Consider the following 19,083-nt stretch of genomic DNA (forward strand, 5'->3'; position numbering starts at 1 on the left):
CCTTGTAAAAAGCTGTGCATACCAGAGAAATCAGAACTTTGGCTTTCCCATCATATGCATCATCTAGACAGAAAATGTGCAGCTCCCAGGTACCTCTGAACCCCCTCCCTCACCCTGCCCTGCAAGCCTCAGTGGCCTTGTAACCAGCAAGAGCAAAATTGGTCATCTTCTAAATCTGGTGCTGATCTCAGCTGACCAACTTCCTGTCATATCAGCAAATACTTTTGCTTTTGTAAATCTGTTTTTCCCTCCGTAATGGGGTGCCAGCGGGACCAGAAATGCTTTGGATCCAGGAATGCGCTGTTTGGCAGGAGGAACAAAGAAACTGCTCATCCAGAAGGGCAAAACAGGACTAGTGGCTTTGTTTGCTGGGGAGAAACCACATGGAAGTCAAGCCAAGAACTCCTGCATGCCATCAGAAAGGTGCTGCTGGATGCTACTTTAATGGCAGACATTGACATCAGTCATTAATGAGAAACCACTTCAGTAACTAAAATCAGGTCCTGCAGTTTTTCTGAGATTGCAGAATCTCCCCACAGGTACAGCCCACTGCCCACTAATGTCAGGCTCTCCCTGAAGTTGACAGGGCAGCTGTTCTCCCTGGCCTTCTGGAAACAGTCCAGCTATGACACATTCCTGATATCCCTTAGCTGCAGGGCATGTTTCATTCTGCTGCTCCAGGCAACTCGATAAAGTTCCACCCACTCCAGTTAACCCACCCAGACTAACAATACAGCGCTCACGGAGGGATCAGGATCGTGCCCATTTGCTTAGTTAAAATTTGCTTAAATTGGTTGTTTCATACAAAGGAACACTTAATTTGATTTCATTGTGTTTTCTGAGCTAACAGTAATAATGCTAGATGCATATCAGAGGGTGATTGCTACAGTTCTTTATGAGTAAAGTTATTTTTAAGAATCATTATCCTTTTTTTGACACCAAGATTTTATGCACCATAAAATAAAACCTGGTTAACACCCCTTAGAAAAAGAAGGGGAAAGTCTTCAGCTGCTACATAATATAAGAAATCATGAATTTCCATTTGCACTCTTGTGTTGTCCTTAATTATCCTTATTGTCCACACCTACAGGAAAAGCTGACACTTTTTTTTTTTCTTTCTCTCATTTGAGACCACTGGAACGATCCATGCTTTTTTATTATTTCACCTCTGTCTGTGGAGCCCCTCCATGGATGTGAACACCTGATGGATGTGCATCCATCCCTGTGCCTGGTTCTGGAATGACAGCAGTTACCCACCCTGTTCCCCCGACATGAGGAGCCACAGAAGCACAGAATCAATTCGGTTGGAAACAACTCCGAGATCATCAAGTCCAACCGAGGGCCCAGCACCACTTTGTCAGCCGAGCCATGGCACCGAGTGCCACGTTCAGTCTTTCCTTAAACACCTCCAGAGATGGTGACTCCACCACCTCACCGGGCTGCCTGTTCAATGTCTAATCATCCTTTCTGTGAAGAAATTCTCTCTAATGTCCAACCTAAGCCTGTGTCTCCTTTCCTGTCCCCGGGAGCAGAGCCCGACCCCCGCCCGGCTACAGACCCTGTGCAGAGCAGTCAGGTCCTCCCTAAGCGTCCTTTTCTCCGGGCCAAACACCCCCAGCTCCCTCGGGAGCTCCCATCAGACTTGTGCTGCTCCAGGGACTTCACCCACTTCTGTTGTCCTTCTCTGGACCCGGTCCAGCACCTCAATGTCCTTCCTGAACCGAGGGGCCCAGCACTGGACACAGCACCGTCACCTTCCCATGTCATCCTGAGGGGACGGGGAGCGCACAGCGGGCTGTGCGAGGGGAGGCTCAGCTCTCAAGACAAGGAGCGGGGACGTGGGACAGCGGGGGGACACCCACACCCTGCTGGGATGGGGACAGCCCCACCGAGGGCACAGCTCGGGTGATGCGTCCCCTCTGCCCCGTCCCTCCGGCCGTTCCCCGAGCGGTTGCACAGCGTGCCGAGAGCGGCCATGTTGAGGGCGGGGAGCGCGGAGGGCGCGGAGGCGGCGCCGGGGCCGCAGCGGGCGCGGCGCCTCCTGCTCCCACCGCCCGCTGCCGCCGCCGCTCCTGCCGCTGCCAGCGCCCGCTCCCGCCGCTCCGAGCCGCCCGCAGCCGCCGCCGGCCGGGCCGCGCTCCATGGCGACCCCCAGCCCCTGCATCGTGGTGAGTGCGGGGGATGCCGCCCGCGGGACGGGGGATGCTGGGCGCCGGGGCCGCTGTCCCCCGCCTGCCCCTCGGAATACGGTGATCTGTGAGGGAACGCGAAGGGTGGAGTGGCGTGCCTTGGCGTCTCGTATCGTGTGTTGTGTCATGTCGCGTCGCGTCCCTCGGCGCCGGGAGCCGCCGCCCCGCGGAGTCACCTTGAGGGCAGCCCCGGCCTCCCGGCGCCGGGCCCGGGCTGTCCGTCCCTGCCCTCCGTGCCCCCGGCCGGTCCCCGGAGCGGCCGCGGGTGCCTCGGGGTGGGCTCCGGGGGGATCCCGAGCCCGAGGGCGGCGGGCAGAGCCGGCGTTGGCGCCTCCGGAGCGAAGGTGGAAGAACTTCCCCCAGCGCCGCACAACTTCCTATTCCTGTTGCTGTTCGCGGCGTGCGGGAGGCTCCGCTCGGGAGAGCCCCACGTGTGTGAGCAGGGTCTGGTTCTGCAGGAGCAGCATCCTTGGTAATTTTGTGTAATTGCCGCATCTGCTGAGGCTCTTAATGCTCATTTTTATTTATCGTTGTAAAGCAAGTGCCAGTGCTGATGAAGTGCGTGCGGTGTCTGATGGCCGAGAGCTGTGACGGCCGCGAGGTTGCGACAGTAAATCCCCGCAGTCCGTAAAATACCTAATAAAACCTGTAGGAAGGGCCCATTCCCTGCCAGATGCAGAACGGAAGGTTTAGTAGACACGCTGGATATAACGATGGGTCTGACCAAAGAAAAACCCCATGAGTTTTGGGTAGGACCTGCCTTATTTCTTAAAATAAGTCCCTGTGGACTGCAGGGACTCTGAGCTGTGTGTGTGCAGCTCACACAGGGTCAGTTTTGGATGGGAGGTGAAATAATAAATTCCTCAGATTAAATACTCATTAAAGGTTAATCAGCAAAAACCCCATGTAAACAGTTGTCTAACCACTAGCCAGGTAAGTGTTTCCACAGGCGCTGAAATAAGATTTGAGTCCTGCAAGTGGCCAAAATGGATACTTAAAATGCCTGCCCTCGTGAACTGTCAGCACTAACCTTCTGTTTTCCCTCTGAAATTCTTTTTCACATAGTAGTGTTCAGCTACAGAACCAGAGAGGGAAGTAATTTAAAAACCACATCATTTTCAAGCTGCAGCAGGGTTAGGGTTCAGGGAAGGCTCTGTTTGATGTAACAGCGTGCCCTGAACCTCATCAGTGTTCAGTATCATTATTTAATGTATGTATGTTTGCTAATCCCTTGTCCTAATTAATATGCCCTTGCCAGTGTTGCGGGCTGTTTCATACAGGGAGTTTGCCCATGTGGAACAGGTTGCTGAAAGCTTTAATTTCAGATTCTGAATAATCTTGAACCTCTCCATTTTGGAAGTGGTGGTCAGAGCAGAGTTGTTTCACAGCAGCATAACTTGTCATGCTCATGGAGCTCTCTTGCCTTGTCCTGCAAACTGGCTCCTGTGTTTTGTTGTGATCGAGTGTTGTGGAGATTTGGAAGGTGTCCTTGTCAGAATCTCTGCTTGCTTAATTGCAGATGCAGGTTTTGCATTACACTAGGAAAATCAGAGGGGTTAAAAAGCTTGATTATTTTTGTAATGGAATATAAAGTTTCACTGAGATGTAGTAACTTCAGTTTCCTGCTCTCCACTGGAGGAGAACGTTGTAGGGCTTTCACACACTGCATTGCATAACAACTCATGGTATTTCAAGTAACTCTTGTGAACTCTTAGATTACACTTTACTCTGTGTTCAGTGTGACTGATGTTTTTTAAGAGGGGGAAGTAAGATGGTTCTGATGAGCGTTATGGGTTTGATAGGTTTTACTCATAGTTTTTACTGAATAAAGCGAAGTTGAAGTTGAAGTTTCTCAGCACAGACTTTCCCTAAGACTTTGTAGAAATCTCTCCTTGTTTCCTTTTCAGATTGGCGATGATGAACAAGGTTACGACCTGGATTTGTTCTGCATACCTAAACATTATGCAGATGATTTGGAAAAAGTCTATATTCCTCATGGGCTCATCATGGACAGGTTTGTTTGACTTCAGACAGTGTACTGATTGCATGAAACTGGAATAAACATCTTCCAGTGATAATTTTGGTGCTTGGAGACTGTCTAAATAGATTACATTTAATTAGAGGCTCAAATGGACAATTAATCTCATTTTTTTTCTTTGGCTTCTTAGAGTTTGTACATTTGCAGTCATGCTATTCTTTGAAAATTGGTTGTAATTCTCAGGCAAAATTTTGTAGTATGTAGCAACTTAGGATTTCTTTCCAGTGTTTCTTTGATGTTTTACCTTTTTAAAATCTAACTAGAAGACATTTTGTTGTGTCTCTTGAATTTCCATAGGATATTACTAAAAATGAACTATTAATCACATCATTTTAGACTCTCTCATGTTGATGTGGTGGATAAATAAGGTCCAACTTTCTCCTGCCTTCCAAGGAAAACATTATCCTCTGCAAATATCAATCTATCACTTTTGTGGTTGCTGAAATCTGTGATGTGCTGTGCAAGTTTTATCTTGTGTGATCAGAAATGTGTTCACAAGCCCACAAGACATTTTTGTTTTACTTTGTGGTTGAAAGTTGCTAATTTTCTTTGTGAGAATGAACAACAAATTCAGTGAATTTAAGCCTTTTATGAGTGGTGCTGGATGAGAATTCCAGGGGATCTTGTGACTAGAAATGTATTCAGATTTTGCATGGTTCTGTTTGACTAGATACAATGAACATTCCTATAAAAGATTTCTTTTTAAATATTAAAACTTTACATTGGAAGTCCATATAGAGGAAAAAATTGGACAAAGTACACATCATTAAGGAATTGACGTAATGTTTATAATGGTTGGCTTTCTCTGAGAAACCTGCTGTCAGCTGGCACACAATAAATGCAGACCATGCTTTCTAAAATAAATGGCAAAATAAATTTAGAAACAATTATTGCAGAAAAACGGTGCAGCATTCTCTTGCTCTGCCTTGCTGGTATTGTATTCTGCTTTCAGGACAAATTTCTGGCATTCTGGTTTGGCAAATTAACATTAGTTTAAAATTGGAGAGTTTTCTTGCTCGTCAGCTGCTGAGGGCCTCTGCCTTTGGGGTTGTGTTAGCTTACATTGCTCTTTGCATGGGAGCTGAACCTGTGTTTGAGGGAGAAAACACCTTCATGTCTCTTATCTGCCACTGAAGCAGTTTCAGGGTGTTGAGGTTTGCTTTGGCTGCCCATGGTAGCAAAACAAGCGCGTTTGGCAGCGCTGCTGTTGGATTAACCTTGAAAAGCAAAACTTGGTTGGCCAGTAAGGTGTAAAAGTGACCCAAGTGGTGGGCAAATATTTCCAAGCAAAATGTGTTTCCAGGTTTGCTGTGTGTGTTTGCTGCTGCTGGGAGTGTCAGTGGACAAGTGCAATGTTATGACAGCTCACTCTTCCTTGGTTTTGTTTAGGACGGAGAGACTGGCACGAGAAATCATGAAGGGCATGGGAGGACACCACATTGTGGCACTCTGTGTACTCAAGGGTGGCTATAAATTTTTTGCTGATTTATTAGACTACATCAAAGCCCTGAACAGAAACAGTGACAAATCAATCCCCATGACAGTCGACTTCATCAGGTTGAAGAGTTACTGTGTAAGTATCCATGCAGTACTGTGCAGTTTTTAGCTAAGTTGACTACAAATTATTAACAGAGGTGGTTTAATATTGTTACTGCTCTATTATGCTAATATTAAACAAATAATTAAGGGAATTAAGAGTCACAAGCCAATTTATACTTTCTCTACCTTATTATATAATGTGTTTTCTTTTAGACCTTGATGTCTCCTCACCCCAGTAAAATCATTAGCTGAGGAGAGAGACCCTTTTACATGTCCTTTATTTGTTCAGCAATTTCCTCTCTGCCCTCTACCCTATCTCTAAAGCTGTGGCTCTAGACCAATACATAGAATTCTTCTGCAACTGTTATTACAAAAATTTAATTCTGAGAGTTTTTATATGGGCCAGACATCATTCTTGAACAGGATGATTTGAAAGCTGCAGAAATGGTTCCCTGTCTCATTTTTGTTTTGATGAACCCAACAATGAACAAAATTAGTTGTATTTGATCATGAGGAAACACTAGATACATAAACCTAGATTTGTGATTAATAGGCTCTGAATATGGCATTACATTTTCAAGACAAGATATAGGTTGCCTTGAGTTTAGATTTTTAGGGGAAGAATTTCTTTTGATTCTGAGCATGAGTATTCAACTTTGTAGGGAAACAGAACATTCTGTAACACAAGGTAACTTTTAGGTTCTACAGAAGGAAGCAAAGGGTTATGTTGTGCAGGTCAGGGGAAGAAGCAGATGTTTGTTAGCACAGTATGATTTCCAGCTTGCTGACAGCCAACTCTCATGTTTTTGGGATTTTGGAAATTCATTGTTTTTTTCTCTAAGACCATCTATATAATAGAAATAATAACTTTTTGTTTTGTTTTGTTTTAGTTTAGAGTGTTTAAATACACTCTTTCACAATGTTATGCTGTTTGTTCTGTATCAGCAGCTTTGCATTGAAGTCAGGGTTACTTGTCCCAGCTGTAGACTATTTCCTATTCCAGCAGAAAAATATAGATACTGAAAAAATCACTCTCATCTTTTGTTTCATTAAACTGTGAAACCTGAGTTGGAATTATTTACAGACTTAGCCTGGACTGTTGCAGAACTTGATTAATCCATGATTCCTCTCAAGCTCTCCATTAAAGTGTCCTGACAAAGGCAAGGGCTGTGTGTGGCTTTGGTGCAGTCCTTCTGCAGGACAGGCAGCCTGAGGCACTCACAGCTGCCTGTGCAGGGGTTACCTGCAGACCACACTCAGTGTGCAGAGCACTAATTCAGTTATGTGCTTTATTGAGAGTGCAGGCCTGGGCAGAAGGGCTCTGCCAGCCCTTGGTTGGTTGTATCTCAAAAGGCACTTTGTGCGTGTGCACTGTGATAAAATCAGGGAGGGAGAGAATGAGCCTCTTTTCTGCTGTGCCTCCCAAAAGTGCAGACTCCTGCCTCAAGACCACTTCACCCCAAAGCCCCCACATGCCCAATATTCTGCCTGTAAAAGCTGCAGCAAACTGAATGTCTTTATTACAGAAAAGTAGGTTAAAGAATAGGAAATTGTGACTTCCATCTCAGGTTTTTTTTCAGTGGAAATTGTGTATCTTCTGCTTTCTTCACATAGGAACACTTCCAATAACTTACCTTGTTTAAAGAATCAGTACAAAGGCTACACCCTTCATGCTCTTTACTTTCTAACTAAAAAAAAATACTGGAGAAATAGTTTGAAACACCTGAAAAAAGTCTCTGTTAAAAAGCAAGGCTGACTTTTATCTGGTGTCCTAGATGTGTTTTGGATCATTTCTTTACTACAGCTGTTTTTGTGTATTTCCTCTCAGAACTACAGTGCCTTGATATTAATAGGGGAGTGAGCAGCAAAGTAAGTTTTATGGAGATTACAATCCTGTTTTTACTATAGAAACAAGTGGATGAGGAGAAAAGCAGAGAAATGCAGACAGAAAGCTGTTGAAGCCAGACATTTGCTTTGAGGTGTTGGCTTGAAGGCTTTTGATTTTGTCAGCCAGTTCTATAAAAGAATGTTTTCCTGTTCTGGATGAGTGAGGAGCTGCTATGTGATGCCTCCACTACACTATTCATGACCATTTCTTTTCTGTAGCCTCTCTTAGGTGGTTATTAATATCCACATTTAGGTCCTTTAGATTGCATAATTTGATAGACTGGATAATATTCTCCTATTGTGGACATGAATGTAACAGCTTGGCTGGGTCTTCCATCAGTAATAGTGTCAGAGTGCTAAATCTGCTCTGCAGTTTTCATCTGTGCTTTGCTACAGGAAGGGATCTGTGTTCAGTGGTGTGAAAATCATCACAAACTGTAATGGACAGTTGGAGGTGGAGCTTTCAGCTCTCTTGTTGCTGTCTCTGGATGTGAATACTGGATCCTGCTGCCTGCCTTTACAGACTGCATAAAAGATGTTTAAAATATCCTGGTGGCATAAATAAGGCACGTGAACTTTTGTAATGGTTCTGTAATTGATGTAATTGAAGTTCTATTCTTGTTTCAAACTGATCATTTAATATTTACAAGATTATGGGGTTTTTTTGTGTTGCAGTGCAAAATTCATACTGTACTGCACCCAAAATAATTGTCTAAGAAAACTGACATGATCAAGCTGTGATTAAACTTTACTTGTAACTCCAGTTTTCCAAGTCCTTACAGATGAATTTTAAGGATCTGGCAAGCTGTTAAGAAATGGAAAGATAGTGTTTGTGATCAGATCCAGCTCTCACTATTCTTGACAAACAGTTTATTCTGGTTGTGTTACAAGAACAATGGCTTTTCACCAGTCTCCTGCATTTAAGCATGGAAATGAGCAAATGTTGTTGTATGGTCATGAAGGGCAGCCAAAAGACAGTGATTGTGTTGCACTGTCACTGGTGAAAATCTGGGTTTTCAGTGGAGTGTGTGGTAAATTCTGGTTAGGCTGGTGACAGCAGTGTTCTGAAAGGTCTCTGCTAACCAAACCTTCCAGCAGATACTGTAAGGAACTTCAAATGCCACTTTAAAAGGTGATCTTGGAGTCACTTGAGTCAGAAGTCACAGTCTTGTAAAACATTATTGTTTTCCAGCAGTGACAACAGGGAGGCAGTGAAAACAGATCTAAACAGTAAAACTCTTCTGTGTTAAACCATGAAGCATTAAAGTCTTACCAGTACTGAATTCGGAAATAAGGCTTCTGAAGATAATTAAAACATTGCTTAATGATTAAACAAAGTTCTTGCCAGTGGAAATCTGGTTATAGCCAATGTCAGAAATCTTTAACTCTTTTTTCACCCTTTCATTGCTCAGGAACTTAGCACCTGCATGTGACACCTAATATGAGCTGTGAGACACTGTCAAGGTTTAAAGTCAGTTGAGTGTTTTTATCACAGTTCAGATTTACTGAAGCAAAATGCAGTGTAGTGATGGTGTACCTGTGTTGCTGTTCAATTGTATAAGAACTAATTTCATTTGTTACCAATATTGGCTGTAAACTAAGCATAAGCTTTTCTGGCTATTTTTGTAGCTTATTGTTCTAAATAGCAATCAGTGCCTTGTTTGCTGGCTATTCTTGTTATGATTGCCTATTCTTATTCAGAGTAAGACTTTCTAAAGCAATAAAGTTTAAAATGTAAATTACCAGCTATACAGCATCCTGTAGCTTGGAAACCAGAAGTGTTTTTTGTCCTGCTTCTATATCTGTAGAGAATGCATAGTAAGTCCTTACTTTTTAGATACATATGTGTATATAATGGTCACAGATTATGTATTGATGCAAATCTCTTGTCAAAGAGTCTTTTATCTGAAAAACTATCTATGAAGTTGATCACTTGTAATTTCTTTGTTCATTGAGATGCTGTTGTTGCTGTGCTTCTGAAAGCTTTAACATTTACCAGTTGTGTACTTCACAGTTTTGATATTTACTGCAAGAAGAAAATCAGTTTAATTCTTGTCATGCAAATGTTCACCCTCCTCTTTCTTAGAATGATCAGTCAACTGGAGATATCAAAGTCATTGGGGGAGATGACCTCTCAACCCTGACTGGGAAGGTGGGTACAGCTCTGTGTGTCCGTGTTTGCTCCCCTGGAGGAGTGGTGGGAATTCATTCTGCTGAGATGGGTGAGGTGCAGCCATGTCAGGAACACAGATCCTCATGATGGGCAGTGACAAGAGGAGGAAATAGGAGAAAGTAAATTGGGAATCTGCTTTTCTCCAGTGATTCTGTGGAGATCATTGAGCCAGATGTCAGGGGTTGGAGCAGCACTGCTCCTGCTCTGTCAGAACACTTCACTTTCCCCTTCTCCTCACACATAGGGGATTTTTAGGACATGTGTGTCATGTAAAGGATGTAGGTATGACAGAATTGTACCTGTCTCTGCAGTAGGACACCCTTCTCTGGAAGAATAGGAATTGTATAGACTCTGTTTTGATCTCTTTTGCATATGTCTAGAATTTTCAAAGTGTGAATAATTCAAGGACTGTACTTAGCATGAACTGTTGAAAAGAATCTCAGCTAATTGTTATTAGAACATCAGAAATGCAAACTACAAATGTTAATCTACAAAGCAGTTGCTGTTACACATGTAAACATACATAAATAGTGGTGCAAATATTTAAGTGCACTGAAAATGAGTTATGAAGATTAATAAGAAATTGTGTGTTGTCTAGATACTAATGGATTTGTTTTTGTTTTTCTTCCTACCAGAATGTTTTGATCGTAGAAGTAAGTATTATGTTTCACTTGGAAGTTCTAATGTGTGACAGGTAAAAGAGTTCTAGCAGAAGTTTTTCCTAAGCCAAAAAACCTGAAGTTTGTGGTTTCAAGGCTTCCAGCTTCTGATTTCAGCCCTGAATTTTGCAAGTGGCCTCTGAATTTGAACTAAGCTGTGTTTTGAATTCTCAAATTGCATTCAGTTGCTATACTTAACCAGGAAAACATCCTTCTAAAATGGTTTGTATTTTCTTTATGTTTTCTGAGATTTTGTCAATTCTAAAATGTCTCATTTTTTCCCTTTTTTTTTTTTTTGTTTGAAGAAGTAGCCTGAAAAAAAAAGTGATGCTAAGCATGTTATTGTTCTGGGTTCATCCCAGCAAGTTAGGAAACTAAACTAACTAAACTGCAGAGGTAGAAAGAGATTCCTGGTGTGAGTATCCTAAAATACATGAAAACCAGATCTAAGCCCAGTGTCCCTGTGTGTGGTTTGTTTAAAGAATAGTGACACAGAGAATGCTAATTCTTAATTGGCATTTTGCAGTTGCTGAATTCCCAATCCTCTGTCTTATCATGGTTCTCTGGGTGATACCAGGTTCAGTACAGCTCAGTTTGATTGCCTGCTAGGTTCTGGTGCTCAGTTCTTGCTTTCATACCTCTGTCTTGATGAGCACCATTGCTGATGTGCAGCCAGTGTCACTTGCCTTGAGTACAATTGGCAATTTCAGGATAGGAAGCAGCAGCAGTAGACAGGAAAAGCAGATGTGCAATCTAATAATGTGTTAAGGCTCCAAATATGGAAATGGCATGTTTGTAAGCAAAGAAACAACTATGGCAACTGATGCATCAGCCAAAGGAAAGGATGTTTCCTCCCATAAAATGTGTTTCTATGTATTATTTTTCTAATTTGAGAAGGTTATATTATTCCACAGGAAGCCCATGCAGTTCCAAAACTCCTACCAAAATAGTGTGTATCCAGCAGTCACTGTGTGATCAGGGGTATCCTTGAAGTATATATTGCTTCAGATAGACAGATGTGTTTAATTATGAATCTGCTCCATTTCAGATGAATGCAATCCCCAGATTAGGTTAGTTTCTTATTTGTTTAGTGAATCATCTGTCCATTGACTGGTCTTACAGAGTCAGATATGAACACTTACTGATCACCATTCTAACTGTCAAATGGCAAAATGCACATCTATTGTAAATTTAATGTCTTGAGTGCTAGGCTTTACTGCAGCCCTTTAATGTCCAAAAAATTCTGTACAAAATGGAAATTAATCTCCAATAAACAGCTCGTCACACAACAGAAAATCAGTAATAAGTTCTGCTTTTCTCTTAAAGCATGGAAGTAGCTGTTTATTTACCAACTTTGATTTTTATCTATATACCTGTGCATCTTCAACCTCTCTGGAGTTTAATGATTAAAAGCATTGAGTGTTAATGGTAATGCTGACAGGTACTCTGTTGAGTTTGTTGTTTGATTTTTATTTTAATTAGGAGTCATAGGAAAATCAACTGAAACCAGGATATTGCTGCTTCTTTGCTCTCTGCCTCCTTCAATTCAAATAGATTTGATTTTAGCCAGGGCAAGGATTGTCCCTCTTAGAGATGGTGTGATTGTTTAGTCCAAATGGGGAGGCCATTTCTGATGCTTCAGTTTCAAGCACTATATTCTCTCTTTATTTTCTGATTATATGTGCAATGAATGGGATTAAAATGCTGTGTCAAAATTCATTTTAGTGTGTTTTAGACTTCAGAACTGCACTCAGACTTCCCTGTGCAATTTCTTCAGGTATTTCTTGGCTCTGTAAAGTAAATTGTACTCCTTTTCCTTTAACTGCAGTAATGAGTTGTTCTGCCTGTTTTCCCTTCTTGCTTTTCTTCCTGTGGAATACTCTGTAACTGAGCTCAACAGCCAGACTAACATTACTCTTATCACACTCAAATTAAACATTATCTCATTGCTGCAAGGAGCACAACATCCAAAAGGAGCCAAGCAGGTCATTGCAGTAACTGCTTGTTCAGCAACTGCTTCAAAGCCCTGGTTATCCAGAGCAATGGAGCACTCTTGTTAATGTGTGTGATCACTGTACCCAGCTGGGTGCTCTGTGCCACCTGCATTTGGTTGGGAGCATTTTTACAGGCTGTAGTTTGCCATATTTTCATGCTGCTGTGGATGAGCAATTTTGGTGGTAGAAACTTGAAAGTGCTGCTCTGACATGGTTAATACACTGTCTTACATGAGTGTTTTTCTTTTCAGGATATAATTGATACTGGTAAAACAATGAAAACGTTGCTGTCTCTCCTTAAACAGTACAATCCAAAGATGGTGAAAGTAGCCAGGTAAATGTTTGATGATTATTTGTGCTGGTTTTCACCTTAAGGTTAAAAAAAAAACCCCAAACCAACAAGTAAAAACAAACATAGAAAACATTTCCATGGAAGGGAAACAGGAGGGAACATTTCTGCAGGAGTCATGTGATGTGATCTGTTGAAGTCACTACTTGTTTAAACTCCTGAAGCACTTTTGCATACTGTAAGCACATGTATGTGTTAAGGATATTGGAAATGCTGTTCTTTCCAGTCTTATTGCTGGAAGAGCTCCTGTGCTTCAGAAGGGCAGAATTTCTGCATGCCTGAGCACCTCTTGCCTGTCATATTATGGTAAAGTTTGTGGGCTTTTGCCACTGAAGTCCAAGTTTAGAAGTATCTAGAAGAATTGAAATCTTTTGGTCTTAAAAGAAGTACCCTCTCAAGTTAATAGAGATGTTTTCAGCACAAATTTAGTTCATAAATGTAGACTTTAATTAGAAGGGGGAATAAGAAAAAGGAGTGGTTGTCACTTACCTGTATTTAGTGTCTTTCCAAAGGTGTTTCTTTCTGCTGGCACTGTCTGAACTTCACTATACTGCAGTGGTGTTCCTGTGCAATGGAGATTTTCTGTTTTTCCTTCTTTAATTGTGGAATTTAATTAGTTTGCACACTAACATGAGTGAGTGTGTAGTGTGCACAGTGCAGCTGAGCTTTAGAGGTCATTCTGTGAGAGTCACCCAGCCATATGCTCTTCCAGCTTTTCTGCTTAGTTACACCTTCAATCAATTCATTTCAAAACATTTCATAATTAAACAACTTGCAACCAGCAAGAAATATCGAGGGTGATATTATATTATTAACCAATATCAACATTCCTCCTACTTCTTTTTAATTGCATCTCTTGTGCTGCTATGCTCTGGTTGTGTATTTTTTAATAAAAGCATAATGACTGCTGGGGATTAGAGATAAAGCAGAGCTGGGTGTAATATCTAATCACTTGTGTTGCCATAACAATGTCAAAGCAGTTGTTAGACTTACCAGAACAGCTCTTCTTGCTGGTAATCTAGAGGTGACCTGCTGAAGGTGAGGCTTTGTGGATTTTCCCCTGGCCAGTTTTTAAATATGTGTCATTGAAAAGTGTTGTTACACTACAGTGTAAAAATATAATATAATAGAATAGAATAGAATATAATATAATATAATATAATATAATATAATATAATATAATATAATATAATATAATATAATATAATATAATATAATATAATATAATATAATATAATATAATATAATATAATTAATATAATTAATATAATATAATATAATTAATATAATATAATATAATATAATATAATATAATATAATATAATATATATAATATATATAATATATGTGCAAAGACCAATTTTCTGTATTTTAAACCTGTTGCAGTAATTTGGGTCTGCCCAGGGAAAGACCTGACAAGGGAAACATGATCATTCTAGACAGTCTTATGTTCTCACTTGCCTGACTTCTCTCTCTTATATATCTTTTCTTCTTTGTTAAATTTTTGGTTGTTGTTGTTGTTGCAGTTGTTGATTGGGTTGGGGTTTTTGAGGTTTTTTATTTGATTTAGTTTAGGGTTTTTTTAGGTTTCTATTTATTTTCCTTCAGACAATTAAGTAGTTGTAGTAGGGAGATGTGAACTAATGCCAGCACTATTTTGGGCTTTCTTTGATCAAATTCTACATCAATTCTCAAAAATTAGGTCTGAAATTGGAAGTTTCAGAAACCAAAATCAGATCTGTGACTGTGGCAAATGAAGCCACATCCAGGAGGGAAGGGGTCTGTGCTTAGTGTACAGAGTGAGCTGGTCCTGTTTGCATTCAGCCATCAAACACCTTTTGTGTTCCTCAGACAGACAAATGTCAGGCCTGTGGGATTGTCTTATAGGAGGTAGAAATGCTCAGTTGAGTAATGAGCAAATCAAACTAAGCTAGCAGGGCATTTCTCTCTCCCACAGTACCCCCAGCTCTGTATCTCCATGCTTTTTACCCTTCTGACCATTAATTCTGATCATCAGAATCAATGACATTTTCTTTATGGGGGTAATTAGTACTTCCACTGAAAAGCAGTTAAGGACAAGTTGTGCAACTGCAATTGAGATCACATTCAAGCAGCTAAACTTTTCCTTCATAAAACTTGGGCTTTTGCTGGGCTTTTTTTCTTGGGCCACATCCCAGATTATTGGCTCTTTACCCACAAGGTAAATTGCAGTTCCTAACATACATAAAGTCCCACTAAGTGACTTTTGACAGTGAAAATCCATCCAGATCAAGTGTCTCCCAGCCTTTCCCTTGCAGACCTGTTAGTCAGCCTTTAGGCTGTGAACCATTCATGATTCTAGGAAGTTTTGATTTTGTCATTATGATCTTTTGTACCTGCAAGTAAAATAATGGTTTGAAATATGTGTAATTAGGCTGTCAGTTATGCACACTTTGGCTTAACTCAGCTTCTCTGTCATCAAAACAGTGTCATATATTTGTGCATGGTGCTTTTCCCTGTTTCAGTTGTACGTTAATTTTATTTGACAGTTTGCTGGTGAAAAGAACTCCTCGAAGTGTGGGATACCGGCCGGACTGTAAGTGACTTTTGACAACCACTTTTCATTATTAAAAGTGTGTCTGTGAATTGTGTACTTTTGCTCAAAGTTCAAGGATGTTCCCAACAGGTTTTTGCTAATTATTCTTGATAGAGTTTGCTCTTGTTTAGATAATTAAATATTTGGAATGTACTTTGAGACAGTTAATCAGCATTTGCAACATACGCAACATTTTATTATATTGAAAACCAAACTTTGATATTTTGGTCTAGGTTACACCTTTGTCATGTACAAATTCTCTCAACTTGCATGTAGTCAAATGCTTCAGTCAGTGGAATCTGCTGGATTCAGCTTTTGCCATTTTTGGGAGTGATTTGTGTGCCTTAGCCCAGCTACCTCCTCCATTTGGCTGTCCCCAAGAATGTGGGGGGACTACATGGGGTAGCAGCTCTGATAAAAGTTTACAGTGTTAAAATGCCTAAATTGGCACTGGTTATGTCTGGGCACCTGAATTACTCTCTTCTTGTCCTGCCCTGTCTGTCCCAGGACTGTGAGTGAGGGAACAGCATCCTCAGCAGACAGTGCTGGGAGTGACAGCTCCTCCTGCCTTGGGCAGGGCTCTGTGCTTTAACCTTGTTCCAGAGGCCAAATTCCTGTTCCATTCATTATGGAAGTGAAGAGAATTGAGCACAGAATCACATCCTCTTCCTCCTCCTTTGCAAGGTTGTACACTGCTCTGTAAGTGAAGCTTTTCATACCTCAAGGCTTCAGTGAGGTGCTCCCCTCATTGAAGGACACCCCTCATTCCTGGGATCTCATTAGAGGCTTAGCTGGGCTAATGGTGCCTTTGGAGCATCCTGCAGCAGATGATTTGTTTTGCCATCTGTCCCCAGAGAAAACCTGTCAGAGCAGGACCTGTGAGCTCTGAGGAGACAACAAGGCAGCAATGGCTGGGCCTGGTTTTATCCCTGTTTTGTGAGGCCCAGTAAGTGCTAAACATCACCTTAGTTTTTCTAAAAGTGCCCACAGCCTTTTGTTTGAATTGCACAGTTTATCTCACTGTTTTCCTTATTGTAGCCAAGGAGAGAAAAAAGTCACTGCTTTCCTGCTCAGGAGTCTTTCATTTTAGTATGAGGAAGAAAAGCCCTTTGGAAATTTTATATTTTTGATGATTTAATTTATTTTGGTAACATTATAATATGTATAGACAGGGTGGACTAGTCCTGCCTGACATAGTGTCCTGCTGGAGCTGTTCAGACAATCTGGAATGGCTGATGTCCTCTTTTTAGGCAAACTTTGGGAGATAAAAATCACAACAAACACAAAAACCAGCAACAAACCAAAGCCAAAAGCAAACCCAGAGCAGCCAACCCACAGCTGTTTCTGAAACCTGCAAATGACCCTTCCTGCAGCCCAGTCTGGAGTGCAGCTCCAGTGCTGAGCTGTGCTCACAAATCACTGCTGCTGTGCTGGCACATCAGGCATCTGGGCAGTGCCAGGAAGGATTGGCACTTCTGCACATATTCGCAAAGTCAGAGGACATTTTCAAGGAATTTTACATTCTCATAATAATATCCTGTCAGGAAATTTAAGAGCTTCCATTCATTTCTTGCAGGCTAGCACCAGGCAGCTGTGTGGGAACCAATAAATACATCTATTTAATTTCCTTTAGTTGATAAATCAACAAAGTAAGTTCAAATTGTAAAATGGCTGAAATATTAATCTGAGGGTACTAGAGTGGAAGAAATAAAATGAGTTACAATCTTTATCTATAAAATTCCATATTGTCTCTGTAAAAAGATCTAGTGAACTCTAGGAGGTTCTTTTTCTAACACGCTGGTGACTTTTTCAGTTGTTGGATTTGAAGTGCCAGACAAATTTGTTGTGGGATACGCCCTAGATTACAATGAATACTTCAGAGATTTGAACGTAAGTAATTTTTCCCGTATGTTTTTCTCCATTTAAAACTGGGGAGGAGGAAGGAAGGGAAATCTCCTTACATCATTCTCCCTGCTCTGTAAATCATGCCTCATATTCCAGTGATGAGAACACGCCTGAGAGCAGCAGGGCAGCGTTTGGAGCTCTGGTAAAACAAAGTTACTTTGCTGCATGCAGAGTGGAGGGTGCACAACTGTCAGCTTTGAAATAATGTGAAGTTTGTGTGAAGTTTCTTGACTCACCAGATTTCTGCAACAAATAAGTGCATTTGCTTAGTTATGTCAGATTTAAAGAAGAGAAACCTGGGAAGAAGTTAAGAAGGGCTCACATTTTATTATTTTTATCATTAACTCTTCATCTGGGTCTCACCAGCCCCAGCAGACAATGGGTGGGAAAAGAAGGCAATGTGGAGATTTTTGGACCAAAACAAGGCCTGAGTTTTTCTGCATAAACAGTGTCAGAAGATTCTTCCTCCTCAAGTGTGTACAGCACACTTGTGTTGCTTTCAGAAGCTTGTTATTGATGTCAAACCTTGGTCACTTTCCTAACAGGAGCTTTTTATTTTATTTTGTTTCAGCATATCTGTGTGATCAGCGAGACGGGGAAGCAGAAGTACAAAGCATGAAAGCAGAGTTCAAGTGACAACAGAGCTTTGAAATGTTTTGTTTACTGAGTCCTATCTTTCACAGGCTTCAGCTCTGCTACACCAGCTACACTTGTAGAATGCTCCAGCCCCATTGCCATATGCTTACTGTAATTTATTGCATGTACAATATAAGAGCTCGTCTTGTTCATTTATATTTTAGAAATGTAAACAGTTAGTGCAGTTCTGCACTCCTTATTTTGATTTGCACTATGACACTACCGACTATCGCTGCCCCTGGTTGGGTTGTGCTGTTTGTGAGCTCCAGAGTCTAACTCTTGCAGTGGTAAATTGCTTAAACCTCATCAACCCAGAACTGAAATAGTTCAAGTACTGTAAATGTAAAGCATTTTATGATAGGGAAGTCTATTAGTAATATTTTTTAAATCTGTAATTTAAGTTTTATATTTTAATGCACAGATGTGATTGTGATTATTGGATAGTTGCACCTTTGGGTGGTAATAAAGCATGAGGAGCAGCCAGTTACAGTATCTGTAATCTCCAAGGGGCTCATCCAAATCTCCTGGAGTTGCCTTATTGCTGTAAAGGAAGTCTGGGTGAAAAGTGTGTTTTTCCTCTTTTCTTTTTTTTAAAGATGGAATGACAAAACAGAATGTTTAAAATCTAGTTTTAGTTGAGCTGCCTATTTTTGTTAGATTTTTTTCTTTAAAAATATCCATCAGTTTGTGGAATTGCCTTTTAAATTTAAACAATTTTAATATATTTGTGGGAGAAAAAAAAAGTATTGTAATGTTTACTTTATAAGACCTACAAAGCAAAGTACTTTAAATAAAGGCTGTCTCTTTAAAATAAGCCCCACACATCTATCCCACTCATTCTGTATATTAAAGTGCTCTTGAAATTTTCTTCTCAATATTTTTATAAGTGCTTGTGACAGTGAAGGCAGACTCTACATTTGTTACCTTTGTAGAGGTTTTGGTTAATGTAATCCTGTCTAAGAGAAGGTGATAAAAGTGCTGTGGGAAGATATTGAAACAATTGCATATTCTCCAATCAAAGCAGATTCCAGAGAGAGGAGTTGAAGCAACAATCCTTTGTTCTGTCTTGGCAGAAATGAAGAGTGGAGGTTCTGTGTCCATTAAACATATCCATGTGGGGGAAAAAACCACAGAAACCC

General features: G+C 41.0%; 1 protein-coding gene across 1 annotated transcript; it reads left to right on the forward strand.

Annotated features, from left to right (window-relative positions):
- The first annotated feature begins 1,983 nt into the window (after positions 1-1,983).
- On the forward strand, positions 1,984-18,819 carry HPRT1 (hypoxanthine phosphoribosyltransferase 1). Its single transcript, XM_074551804.1, has 9 exons — positions 1,984-2,168; positions 4,097-4,203; positions 5,617-5,800; positions 9,740-9,805; positions 10,462-10,479; positions 12,731-12,813; positions 15,357-15,403; positions 17,217-17,293; positions 17,880-18,819. Exons 1-9 carry the CDS (start codon positions 2,142-2,144, stop codon positions 17,925-17,927), a joined length of 657 nt encoding a protein of 218 aa, XP_074407905.1. The 5' UTR covers positions 1,984-2,141; the 3' UTR covers positions 17,928-18,819.
- Positions 18,820-19,083: the final 264 nt, after the last annotated feature.

Source organism: Zonotrichia albicollis, chromosome 14 (genome assembly GCF_047830755.1).
Source record: "Zonotrichia albicollis isolate bZonAlb1 chromosome 14, bZonAlb1.hap1, whole genome shotgun sequence".
In the NCBI taxonomy this organism is placed as follows: Eukaryota; Metazoa; Chordata; class Aves; order Passeriformes; family Passerellidae; genus Zonotrichia; species Zonotrichia albicollis.